At 37.7% G+C, this 14,206-nt stretch overlaps 1 protein-coding gene across 1 annotated transcript in view; it reads right to left on the reverse strand.

Moving 5' to 3' along the window:
- TEKT5 (tektin 5) overlaps positions 1-14,206 on the reverse strand; it is a 30,449-nt gene that overhangs the window by 4,554 nt on the left and 11,689 nt on the right. Inside the window, exon 6 of the mRNA XM_062588422.1 lies at positions 26-180. Coding sequence (XP_062444406.1) covers positions 26-180 — 155 coding nt within the window. The remainder of the gene's footprint in view (positions 1-25; positions 181-14,206) is intronic.

Here is a 14,206-nt window from a genome sequence, read left to right on the forward strand (position 1 = left end):
ACAGGGTGGTCTGGCCTCTACTTACTGAAACTGAGGTGCATCATGGCAAAGTTCTATATTGGGTCGTTTAGTTCTTCCCTCCAGGCGGGTCTGAGCCACTTTCAGTGGGCACTCCTTTGCCATTATAGATCTCTCCAATAACGTGATTGTATTTTCTGTCTGGAAGATTTCTTGAAGTATCTGAACAAAGTAGAGCATTTTTATAAGCCTCACATGCATACATTATCAGAACTCTCCCCTGCTTTAAACATTCCTGTTGGAACTGCTTACATGCTGGCATATCATTTTCCTTTAATTTAGGTGAGGGAGGAGATTACTACAATCTCACAGCAATCAGGTGTATTTGTATAATATGTTGGCTTAATCATGTCTGTTCTGTAAAAGGGCATTGGTAATCACAGCTCACAGGAGTGGCAAAGGGAGAGGCCTTACAGGCATACATCAAAACATTGAAGCATTTAATGAAGTTATTCCTGGAAAAGTGGATAGCTACACTGGAGAACTACTTCACTAGGAAATGTACCATCTCTTTCCTATTGTAAAATTTAAAAATTTGTAGGCAAATTGGCATATCAATTTTTTATGACCAGAAGACAAGCACAGAGTTATTTTGGTGAGGAAATTCCCACTGTGCTTTTGTGTATGAAGCCATTTTTGAAGAGGCACTGTTTATAGCTCTCCAGAGACTTATCTCTGTTTTGCTTCATTGTCTGTTTTTCCTCCTTAATTAAAAAGGTGCTACCTGATCAGGAAAGTTTTGCAGAGATAAAGCTCCAAACAAGCTGCCATTTTCATTCAAACCCTCATTCAATTCTCAATTCTCACTTCCATTTGCCTCATAAAAATCAAAAAGCCATCAAATATGTCCCCTCTGAAACTGATGTGTGCTTCAATTATGCTGGTGACATAAGTTCCTAAGTCTGCAAAGATGGAGGAACACTGTCATTTTTTCAAACTGAAACTAAATTCTCAAGGTTTCGAAAGCTCCTTTGGGAGCTGTAAAGGGGAAGAACAATTTGCTTTAAAGGCTTATTTTATTTAAATGGAGAAGGTATGGAGTGAAACATAACCTAAAAGGAGAAGCCCATGGAATTAGAATGCCACAATTTTTAGTTGCAGAACATGTTATCGTAGATTCATATTATCTCTCAGGATCCAGCAAGTGATTAAGCTGCAAGGGAAAGACTCTTTTTTACTCAGTCTGGAAAAAGAAGGGAGAAAATATTTATATTTAGGAAACATTTCCTAGTCAATTGATTATTACGTTACTTTCATTTATCACAATTCTTTACAGCCAATATGTTGAGTGAATTCAAGATTTTTCTATAGTCAGATTTAAAATGGAAGAGCACAGATTTAACTAACATAGTTTCTCAGCCAACCTACTAAAATCAGTGCACCTAGAATTTCAACAACCACTAAGAATGGTGTAAAGCAATTTAACCTGTTACTGTTTAGGTTCTGCCTACATACAAGGATGTACCAGATAAGCTAATGCTGTGTATGGCTTGACAATTGGATTAGGCTCTGCTGCTAAAAGGTTATTTATATACAAAACAAAAGGTTTAAGGGTGCCAGGAGCCTGCACACCAATCCAAATCCTTAAGAGCTTGTCTATGCTGTGTAGTAGAACAAAGTGAGACATCTCTGGGCTAGCACTGTCCGAGACAGTTCAACCCTTACGGCATTACAATTTGCCAACACATGAATCATCTTGGACTCTGAAGCAGCAGCATATGAACATGGCTGTACTGATTTGAAGCCAGGTGAGTGTCTCCACACTGTGCTCCTGAGCATTTTTGGGTCCAGGGTTCGCTCTTGCAGAGCTAGCTTGAGTCTGGCTTCACCTCGAAGAAGCCTTTACTGCTTACAGGCTTCAGAGAAAAAAAAATCTGGTTCGTTATCTAGTGTGGAAGAAAGTGAAGCTAAGAGTAGTAAATTGCTCCTTAAAATTTCATTCAGCAGTGGTTCTTTCTTAATTAGATAATCTCCATAAGTACCCTGTGTTTTACTGGAAAAATTTATGCAGGTAATCCAGTGCACTTTGGTAACTATTTTGCAGAAGAACTACTTTATGATAAGACAGCATTGTTAGATACATAGCTTTATATTAAGTTACATATAGTTATTTCTATAGAAAAAAACAAGGCAAAGAGACTTAATGAAGTTTCTTCATTACACAGAAAGTCCACATCCCTCCTTTACCTTGGTAATACAAAGAATTTGGTCTGGGATCTTCTGAAGCTCAGAAGCAGAGCTTGAGTAGCTTGTGTTTGCTACTTATAACTTTGCAAAAGCAAAGTCCACTTCACTAAGTGTATCTAGTGTGTGCTCATGTGTACATGACAAAGAGTATGCATTCCCTCTGCCTTGAGGTGAGGTCCAGTTCCTAGTAGGCTGCTCCTGAAATATTGGATGTATATCAGGGTGATTTTACAAGCCCTATACTCTGCTCCCTCAGTTCACCTTCAGGGTGAATATAATGAAATATCATTTCAATATCATCATAATGAATATAATGAAAATATCAACCTGCAGGGATGTACCAAGGCTGTAAGGGAAAGAAATATGCAGTGCTTTTAGAAGTTACCACTGCTTAGCAGGGTCCTCCTTTCCTGTGTTTATATTACAGCTTCTATCACTACTGTGGTGTTTCCCATGCTACGCCTTATTGTGTGCAAGTGTGCCAAATTCACTGTGGTGTAATTCTGTTGCCTGCAGTGGGACTATCATGAGGATGTGGGCCTCTTCTATTAATTCCATGTACAATTTGCTGTTTGCATTTTACAATTAAAAAAAAATCAAAGTAACACACATCTAAGCCCAGTAAGAATCACAGAAAATTGTGTTTCAGTTTCTGAGAGGGATGGGGGGTATATGTGGTTTCATAATGAAATAGAGGACTTGCATTCTCAGATCAGCTTCTGAGCAGGACCTCTGTTGTTCAGACTTTGAGCTTCTCCCTCTTGAGCAACAGATAGAAATGGTGATTCACTTTTGTAGATGAAATATATTAGTCTAGCCATTAAAACTTCCCACAGCATTTGGTTAGAAATCAGCCATGAATTTAAAACCAGCTCCCCAGAGCAATGTAGCAGTTTACAAATGGTAATACATGTAATGATAAGCATGTAATGTAATCACTGTGCTGATATTTTATGTTACATGACAATATGAATCAAAACAATGTCATTTTCTGAGTAAGTGGAGCTGGGTTACAAGCTCTCCTACAGGCTCGTTTTTGTGATCAGGTTAGAGAAATGTAAGGAGATAAACTGAACAGTTTCTCAGAGAAAAATCGTTTTACTGCCCCCTCTCTCAGTGGAAACAGTGTAGGTATTTCACATTTATTCCATATCTGGAAGGAAAACAATAAGCCACCAAAGGGGATTCAGCATGTGCACAGGAGCACACACTGCAGCAAGCTCAAAAGCATCATACAAATTTATAAGAGGACCAGGGAAGCAGTTTAATAGTCTTCAGTATTTCAGATAACAGTGCTATTCCTCTGCCACAAATCCTCATTTGGGCTATAGCAAACCATGGCAATTCCAGTAATATGTGACAGTATGTAATAGCTGGGTTCCCTTTACTATTTCATTCTGTTTGTATGAAAAACTAAATTACATGTATGTCAGATGTCTTTTAAGATGTAGAAGGAACAAACGACCTACTAAAGACAATGCTGAACAGATTGGGAGAATGGTGTATCAGAGAAAAATGTCTATGTATAAACTGTTCTCAGTCTCTTGGAAAGGCTGTTTTCTTTAAAGTCAGCTGGCAGAAAAAACTTTAGGACAGAGAGTTTCTGGACCCACACTTCTCTCAAATGCTCTTCTAGTACACTCATATCTGGCTACAGTAAAGGTACAACCACCAGACCACAAATCTGTGAGTTTCAGTAGTAATGTTTCAAGTGAATGAATGTTGGTATTCATCAAACCTGAGAGTAATTAAATGATACATGCATTTTCCTCATGGTGGCATATAATTGATATAGGAAAAGTGTCTTATATGTAGAAGCCACTCAAAGTATTTAGATCTTGCATGATATTAATGTAATTTCACACAATGTTAACATTGGAAAAAGACCAGCTCTGAAGTCTTCTAATTAGAAGATGTTTCTCTTTATTGAGAATCAAGTGTTCATGAATGGAGGATTTTTCATCTAAAAGTTACTGAAAACTCAAGGTTTTTTTGCACAGCCACCAATTTTTTCCGCTTGTACAACAAGCAGTAACCGCAAAGCACACTCATGCCATATGATTTCACTAGGTACTCTGGGATGCTGCTCATAAAGGTAGTATTAGTTTGCAAGAACATTATGCACAGCCAAGGCAAATGATTAATCCTACTAAGCAAATTCTTCTTTAGTCATTCCCTAAAGAAAAATAGTTTGAACCTGCCTATGAACTCAAAATTCAAATTTAAATCTATGCAGTCATCTTTAAGCACTGCGTAGCTACATATAGTGGATGTGGTTTAGGCTCATTCTGTGTTCTCAATTCTTTTATTACTTTTTTTTTTTTTTAAGCACTGTCATTTAAGACATCCAAAGAAAAATGGCCTCAGGGGAACCACTTCCAATGCGTCACAGCAACTGTACATTCTGGCTACACATTGGATAAAATGATTAATATAACCTATTATATATAAATGGATTGGTGGTGAGAATCACCAGATAGTGTTGCACCAGTCTGTGTCATTTCTGGATGACCTCCAAGGCAGAAAAGGAAAACAACAAATCCTGAGCAGCATGTTCCTGAGAGAGCATGAGGAAGGACTGGCTCAGGTAGCTGCCCCATCAAGGTCCTCTCCCTTACAGGATATTGGCAAAACTTTGTGCTGGAGCGTTCTTGAGAGCTTATTGAAAACTTCTCTCTCTCTCTGTTCTCTCACTTCCTCAAGGCCAAGGTTTTTACAGACTATACTGTAAGGCTAGGAGACAATACTGCTGAAGTCACACATATACTTCATCATAGTGTGATCAGGGTAGCCTTAAATACAAAGTAAGCATTTTTGAAGTGCTATAGTCAGACTGTATTTATGGGTTTTTTTGTTATTTTCTGAAGTTTTGCTCAGCATTTACTAGTGAATGAAAAGAGGAACAGTCAGGTAATATGGTGGGAGGGACATTCTTGTCCCATACAGTTGTGTACATTTCTTTAGGTTTAACATTTAGCCTTTTAGTCTGTTTTTTTATCAAGTTTTTCATCTGCTTCTGTATTTCATCCAATATATTTTGTGCAAGTTATCATACTTAATTGAATAATGTGACTAATTTCACAATTAATTTTAGGACATATGGCCACATTATTTCAAAGTAAACTGTGATATCTTTTAATCTTTGTATTACAAATATAAAACACATCTGTAATCTGAATTAATTTGGCGCTGACAGTTTTTACAATGTATGTATTTTAGAGTTTGAAGCTACTGTCACTTCCGAATATCAAAGCCAAATTCTGGATAAACATTACGAGGTCCTTTGCTCTTGTTGTTTTCAGTGTTTGTTTCTTTCCTTTGAAGCTTAAATGCAGGTCACTGTTTTATGACTTAACAAGTTTTATTTTGTTTTTATTCAGATGGTGTTGGGGAACAATCCACAGTTTTTCAAGAAAAGAAGGCAATTACATTTAAAAGAAATAATTACACTTCTCAACAGAATGCAACATCATCAGGTAGTGCACTCCAATAGTTTAACTGAATTGAAGCAGAGTTAGAATCCATCTGAGCAGTAATTTGTGTGCATCTCCTATAGGATGCTCCTATAGGATGATTAAATTCATAGTTAAGAGAATCAGCTGATTAGTTTGGGCCCAGGGAAAATATTTTCAGACCAGTGCATTGCACAACTCATCAAGCACATCAGGAGCGAAGAGACTGGTCTGGACTTGGGAATATTCAAGCTTCTGTTTATAAGGCTTTGTGACAACAGGAATAGCGCTGGAGTAAATACCATAGATATCCTCAGATCTGAAAGCTAAAGCATACTGTAAGTTCTATACATGGCAAATAATACCTATAAAATCCCTAATATCTTATTTTCAGCTCTATCTTTAACAAGACTTTTTCACAGAAAAGAAGAAACCATCAGAATGTAAACGGGATACCTATTCAACAAAGAAGGCTGCAGTTGTAGATTTGGTCATTTAATCTGGGACCTTATGGTCAGTTTCTGCATGGCCATAAATATCTATCCAGCATAGATTGAAATGTAGGATTGGGGACTCTGGGCCTTCCATTTGTTTTGTAATAACTCTTATAAAAATCCTGCTACCACTTTAAACTCTGAAAATAATCAAATTAATTTCACATTGATATGCTGTCAGCTTCTATTTAACTTTTTCATTGGTCTTCAAAATGTTCAAGATACTTAATTTAAAGTAGCTTTTTTTAAAAAAATAAAGGGGAAGATAATCATGGGACCATTTAACTTGGCCTGGATTTTGACTTTTAAATTTAGGGCTAAATTTGAATTCAGTTTCCCTTTAAATTACTTTATTAAAGTTTTAGTGGGTTTAGATTTTTTCCCATCACTTTGAAATAACAAAACAGTTGGTTTCATGGGAGACAATTTTTATGGCTGAATTTTAAACTCCTCCAAATCTGTTTCAAAATAACTGAGGAAGTCATAGCTATAAACAAGAAAATTCTTAACTCTTTGCATACCTGCTTGCTACACATTTAACTATTAAAGAACAAGAGTAAGCCGGAAAAGTTCTGCTGTGTTTCTCTTTCATTTTACACTATATGCTGCTTTCGGATGCTGCAGGACCAGCAATTTTGGTGTATATCACGTTGTGGAAAACAAAATAAAGTGCTATGTTTATAATGTGGTTTTGCTAAACATAGTAAAAATTACAATAAAACAGGGCAGTTTGGGCCTTGTACACACAGTTTTGTCCAAAGTTGCCTCATCTGAGAGGAGGATATGCATTTCTTTAACAGTGAGAAGATGGCTCTAGAAAGAGATGGTGCCAGAGAGAGAAATAGTTATGGCTCATGCAGCTGCCTGTTTGTATTGATTCTGGCCAGGAGTGAGATTTTTGCTGGCCATTAGTTCAATTTAACCCTAGTCACAGTAAGCTGGATTTGAGCTGGCTGCAGAGTCATAGCACAGTGCATTTGTCTCATGACCTTTGTCTCTAGCTGGAACCAGTGAAGCCCACAAACATTTCCTTTCTTGAAAAGCTCCTAAATATGCCCATCTCTTTCCTACAAGACAGCCCTTTCTGAGAATAAGAAACAGTTTTTTAAATGCATATCCGTACTGCTGCCTTAAACTAAATCCTGTTTCCTCTGTCAAGCGTATATGAAGTGCTTGAGTGCAGATGGTTTGCAGAGAAAGGAGCAATAGTAATCACCACCAACTGCAGTACCTCACATTTTGATGTCATGGCAGAAAGAAGTTACATTCTCTCTCAGTGTCAGCTAAGTCCCACTTTCATTCAATCCAGGCTGCCTTTATTCAGCAGCTTTAAGACTCCTTAATGTCCCTCAATGTGACAAGAGATTTCTGTTATTTTGCAAATAAAGTCACTTGGATTCATAATGACCTGAACACAGCCTGATGTGCAAGGGCTGTCACTTGGTTAGGATTCCTCCAGCCTGCCTCCGTTTCATGTTATCTTTTGGCTAATCCATAAAGTGGAGCATTGCTGCATGGCATGCTGAGAAGCCAGGTTTCTCCACTTGCCATCAGTCACTGCTCTGTTCAAGCCTATGCAAGTCTTCATGATTTCATGATATTAACCAACCATCTTAGCAGACAGAAATCTACATTTGTCTTCAAGTTAGTGCCTTAGTTTGCACCTGTAATTTCTCTTGGTTTATAAGTAAAACCCTAATGTTTATATATTGCCAGCTTAAATAAATATTTCCTCATTCAGACAGGTTTTTCCAGGCAAGTTTGAGCTGCTTATATTAGCACATACCTTCACAACCACTTCTGAGTCACTGCTCATTAATCATCTGAAAACTTTACTCTCAGACAGGTTCAGATACTAAATTATGTGATTAACTGTATGCCCATGCACCAGGGATGGGCATGAAAAAATAAACGACCAAGATTTTAAGGCATGCAAAGAAGAAGAGGGAAAAAAGTACAGAAAAGTTTTATGAGGATACACTGGGGTCAGACACAAAAGCCCTTGTAGGGCAGTGCTCCACCCTCACTCACTATACACGTGCTCCTTCCCGCAGCGTGCAGCGCTCTGCTGCACCTCTCCTGCGTGCGCCTGCACTGCCAACCCCATCACATTTTAGTATTTCTTCATGTTCCTGTTCTAAGGAGGTCCAGGCTGTGTCCTTTTCACAGCTGTAGCTGGGTCTGTTTTAGATGCTGGTAGGCAGTTTTATGTTTTTACAGTCACTGAGCTGTTCTAAATTTTCTGCTAGTTAAAAGCTTAAGTAGGTTCACTCCCTTTTTTATAAAAGTTGTATGTAAGTATAAAATGTATTCAGTGTTTCCTTCTAACCATGATATAAGCATATTCAGTGGCTGCTGAATTTTTTCAATATAACAAATATAAAATTAATAACAATAATTGTTATTGGAAGGTGAGCATGAGTGATGGAGACTCTCAGAGCCTACCTTGTTTAAGAGATGGAGGAGTTTACTGAAATAAAACTCTGCAGGTTTTGCAGATATAGACTAAAAATATACCAGGCAAAAAGGCAACTAAGTGTTAAATTTCCACCATATATTGCTGTAATATAATTTTGCACCTTAGGAAAAAAATCAGGGCTGTTTCTAAAAGCACACATTCTTAGTGATTCAGTGGAAAGCTCACAATCATAGTTACTTGTTTATTGGAATGGGTGTTTTTTTTTCGTAGCTTTACTAACTATGTGTTTGCTTTTCTAACATGTTTTTGATCCTTTTGCTCACAGGTAGTGGAAGAGCAAGCCTTGCAGGAAGAGTGGTGCTGGGCAGCTCTCCCTCTAAACATACAAACACTTCTGAGCACAGTGCAGGTGTTCTGTCTTATATGGTGCTGGCTGAGATAATCTGCTGTTTAAGGTATGGTATAAATACTAGGCTATGTAAACATGTCACTTGCTGTCTGGTCTCACTATCTCCCAGAACTAATGTATGTAAATATCATGTGTTATTGGTTATTTTTAAGAGAGTAAAGCCAAGCTAACTTCATGTTAACACTAACTTTAAGGAAGAAATGCAAACATATTCATGGGCTGGTGCACTATAATTAAAGGTTTTCCTTCTTTTCCTAGACATTCACATACATTTTACATCCATAATGCTCCTTGGCATAAAATGAGTTTGTCGTAGAGAGACATGCTGAAGACACCAAATCTCCATCTTCTACGTTATATTAGGTAGGCTATGTTTTCCATTCACTGGCCTAAAAATCTGGTCCTGGGACTAAAGCCAGAGTCCTATGTTCTGTTTAGATGCTTGGAGAACATTTGCATCCCCAAAGACCACATCCTCTTTCAGCTCAATGATGATGAAACATGGTGGAACTGTAATAACTTTGATTCGTAATCTAACCCTTGCCAAGTATTCAGTGAGGACTCTTTGGCTTGTGCCTCCAGACTTTATACATCCAGCGCTCTGCAATACAGTTTCTGGATGGACCTCATATTGTTATGACTGAAACTTGTTCCAAAATTAATTTAAGACATATTAGTGATAGACTTGTCTCCTCATGCAATTGGGACAGAATTGCAGAGGGGACACTTTCAGTCTTCCAGAAAGAAGTTAGTTATCTGGCCACCTGTACAGCATACAGGTCAGTAGTCTATCTTACAGTAATTCCTATTTGTAAGGCAGTGTCTGTAGAAAGAGCAGAGCTTTCAAGGGAGAACACTGATCTTGATTTCATGCTCCTAGTGCTAACAAAGCCCCTCTCTGTAGTAAGCTGTTGCAGTGATGAATTCCTCTGCTCTGAAAAGTATGTGCTTATGTTTCCCATCTGGGTTTGTCTAGCTGCCTTCCAGCAACTGATTCTTCTTTTGTCTTTGTCTGCTCAAGCCAAGAGTTTTCTATTATGGTACTTTTTTCTTTTGCATGGAAGCTTATTGATTTAGCAAGTTTTCTGTCCCTATCTTAAATTATCTCTTGGGTAAGCTAAATAAAGTAGTGTCATCTAGTGCCATTAACATCATCCTTTTCAGTCTGCTAAAGAGAAAGTTGAGGAACTTACTCTACCAATTGCCTGCTTTCCAGTCCTTTAATCATTCTTGCAGTTGTGATAACTTCTGAGCTTTGGAGTTAGGTAGGAAGTGCTTTATACCACACCCTTGCTCCCACATACTCAGCTTGATTGCTACTGTTAAGATAACAAATTGACTTGGCCTCTAGGAGAAAATCAAGCAAGAGTGGGCTGGGAATAATTCTGCCTAGAAGCTCTACATTGAGCTGGACAGGGAGACTGATAAAGCAGGTTTTTAAGGACAGCATTTCCCTTATGCATTTAATAATATCCTGTTCAGTCATACAAAATCAATTTAGTCCCTTTTTCATGTTTCACTCATGCAAATCCATTCCCAAACTTCTGTTCAGAGTTAAGGATTGTCAATTTCACCAAGCATTTTTTCCCCAAAGAAGTGGCAGGCAGGAAGAGCTGAATAGCAGACAACAAAAGTCCTAATGGACAAAACTCAAGCAGTTTCCTGAATACATCAATGGGGAGGGCAAGTGCCAGATGAAGTAATAGTGAGAGTAGGCAGCAGCTGAACTGAGAATGCAGAAAAGCAAGTGCAAATCACTGACAAACAATGTTTTTTTCTGAGACTTCCCTAATGATGGCTTGGAAACTTGATCTGAATTTGGAATCTATTCATTATTGGGATTCAGACCAAGTATCTGCTGAAATAAAGGGTAAAAACACGGCTCTCTGTCCTAAGACAAGATACCTGTAAATTCTAAACCATTCCTCTAACCAAATACAACTTAGTATAGGTTAATAATAATAAAAAAAAAAAAAAGCAGTGGAAGATAATATATATGTTATAAAATGATACTACATGTATGTTTTCATCTTGCATGTTGTCTTGTGCCAAACAGCCTGTTTTTTTGTTTTTTTGTTTTTTTGTTTTTTTTTTTTTTTGCAGGGAAGGGGATGTTTGGGGTTTGAGGGTTTGGGGTTTTTTTTCGCTCCTGTGTTTATTGTTTTCTCGAATTTGTTTTTCAAATGCATACCAGGAAAAGTTCTTATGTTCTTGGATTGGAAAGTGTGTATGGTTAAGGCAAACTATATGAAATATTTCTCTGAACAGCACACCTTTTAGATCTGATTCTAAATAGGATATTTGGACACACTGCAGTGGGAATATAGCTTAAAATATGAGACAGAACTTCAGTCAATTACAACAGGAAAACTCTTGAGTCTTTTTATCAGCAGATCAAGGTAAATGGTGCAGGAAGATTGCAGAGACTGAGCTACAAGTCCACCAGCAGGGCTAGTAGCAGCCAAAATGCTTATAAAAACAGATGAACTGCTGTGCAGCCATTAGTCTGAGACTTGCACAGTTTGTGACCTTGGATAGAGACATTATGTCATTGATGGACAAGGTCCTGGTAAAACTTCTGGCATAACGCTTGACAGAAATAAAAACAGAGGAAACCTTCACTGCAAACATGCATTCTGTGTATCTTTTGGTAAGTAGTGCACTCTTGAACATAAAAGAAGACAATATCCTAGAATAAAACTAAGCAAAACAGTAATGGATTGCTGTTTCTCTTTAGATTTTGTTTTCTGAGAAATACAAATTTGGTACTTTTTTAGGAGGAGGAAAAGGAGCTGGAAGGCTTCATGCATGACTGCTGTAGATTGTTCTCAGTAACTTCAATAACTCAACTACAATCAATTACTTTTGAACAAGAATGTCTTTCCAGCAACTCTCCCCTGAAAAAAAGTTCTGTAAAGGACTCTTTCAGGCAAAGACACTCAGGAAAGAGAAGGTTAGTGGTACAAAATGAGTAAATGCCTACTAAGGGGAACATCCCAACTCTGAAAAAGTAACAGCTATAGCAACCTGCCAGTGGAACAAACCACATCTTGTTCATTCCTATATTTTTATGTCAGTTAATTCCTGGTCATTTCGGTGAATTTTGACTAAGAAAGGACTTCAGAATTTCTTAATATGGACAAGATACTGTGAAAGGAAGAGGTGTGGATAGTTGAACACTCTAAAACGAGAAGCTGAAGCAGATGCTTGTGGTCTCTTGCCTTCTTTGCCACTCCTAACTGGATTGAAACTTGGTTACACAGTGGCTTTATACTTTATACTTTAAGTTCAAACCAGTGCAGTTTTCCTTGGCTTTTCTCAAAACCACCACTGTTTGTGGCTTTGCTCTGGTGATGGTAAGTAGTGAAAAGGAATTGATAGAGTAGAAGACAAATGAAAGAAAAAGGCACGAAGCAAAGAAGCTTTGAGATGACAAATGTGAACTCAGACTCCAGTAAAATAACCTGTTGAGCTGTCAGTACTGCAGCCTTGTCATTCTCTAGTCCTTGTCCAGCTTACTCAGAGCCTTTTTAAATTCTATGCACCAGATATTTTCCAAGCAATAAATGTACTCACCTAATCCTTCATGTGATACAACACTGTCCTCCAGTGAGGGAGAGAAGTACAGTAATCCAAGAGTTTTCCAATGGAATATTAATCTCAGGAATACCTATGTTCCTTTGTTAGCAGATTTCCATAAATAGGGTTGAATAATGACATTCTTGCACAGAAAGTCAGGAATGTTAAAGGGTTGCTAAAGTTAGCCTACATGATGAACAGACATCCCACGCTTCACTGATGCACCTCTTTGATGTATCCCCTTCTATTACTAGTTTTCAGTCCAGTGTATCCACAATTAGACTATTAGTTCCTGTCCTGTGGTCCTACTTCTTTGGTAGAAACACTCTTTTTCTGCCTCTGTCATGTCTTTACAGCACAGAATACATATTTGTAACATATAAGCTGTTTTCACATAAGTATTAAACATTCTGACAGCAACAGGCTTGGGTACTAACTGTACCTTCAAGCTTCCCATACTCCAAATGGAGACTGGCCTCCTGTCCCTACAGCCATGGATCTAGGCACATATAATGTGACCCTCTATCTTTGGAAAGCAACTGTTGCTGCTTTATGTACTCAATGCATTGCAAAATTGGACATATTCTGGGGCCTGTGTCAAAGGTCAGTTCCACTGGCTGTGGATGGAACTGGTAACATCCACATGTGTGAAGTTAAGTGGAGATGTTTTTCCTCTCTATGACAGCAAGATAGATATGGATAGACAGTAATATGCAGTAGCCAAGTAATAAAAGCAAAACACCTCTAATAGGAGATTTTTTTTTAAGTAGCAGTAGGAAAATAAACAGGTTTTCCATGTGGAATAGATATTTTTAATTGAGTGAAAGAGTGTGATTAGTTTGGCTGATATTCACCATTATGCACACATATAGGCAATATAAACTCAACATGGAAAAAAAATGATCCAGGAAAAAGATTTTGAGTACACATATTACAAATGCTAAACACAGCATGCAGCATAATCACAGCCACAATATCAAATACAGATACTGCTATAGAGCACTGATCCCAGAGTTTACAGGTCTAATCAGATATATTTTTACAAAAAGCTTAGTTCCATAGGAAAACAAATTGTTTCCAGAGCCACTAGATGAACTGTACGGTGTAAAATAAAAACTGTTCCATCTTGTGCTCTTAGGTTTTTAAAGAGCATGCAGTAGACTACAAGCTGAGACAGTAGGCCTTTGGTTCGTAACCTTAACCAGCTGATCTTTTATGTGTAAGTGATCTAAGCAGAAGAAAATGTGCCATTTCATCATGGGATCATTTTTAGATGATCAGATTCACAGTATTTACTCCTTTGTGTATTTTTGATTCTTTCCTTTCTTTGAATACTGGCTTTAGAAACAAACAGTTGGGAGAAGCTGGCTGCATAGTTGTTTATTTGGAAGAGATTTTGCTGCTTTGCAAAGCATAGAAGTATTTTTCATTCAGAAATGGATTCCAGACCTTATTAAATAAATAGCTTTTCCTGGCTCCAAGGTAGCAAACCTTTTCTATGCTTGTTCTTCTCCCATTTCATGGAGCTAGTCTGCTTAACTAGGAAAAGAATTTGGCAGAGAGAATAGTAGTGCTAAAAACAGCAGTCATTGCTTGAGAAGTCAGTACAAAAACAGCCTTTGAAAGAGTGATTCATTTTTTAACACAA

This window comes from Rhea pennata, chromosome 15 (genome assembly GCF_028389875.1).
Source record: "Rhea pennata isolate bPtePen1 chromosome 15, bPtePen1.pri, whole genome shotgun sequence".
Lineage (NCBI taxonomy): Eukaryota > Metazoa > Chordata > Aves > Rheiformes > Rheidae > Rhea > Rhea pennata.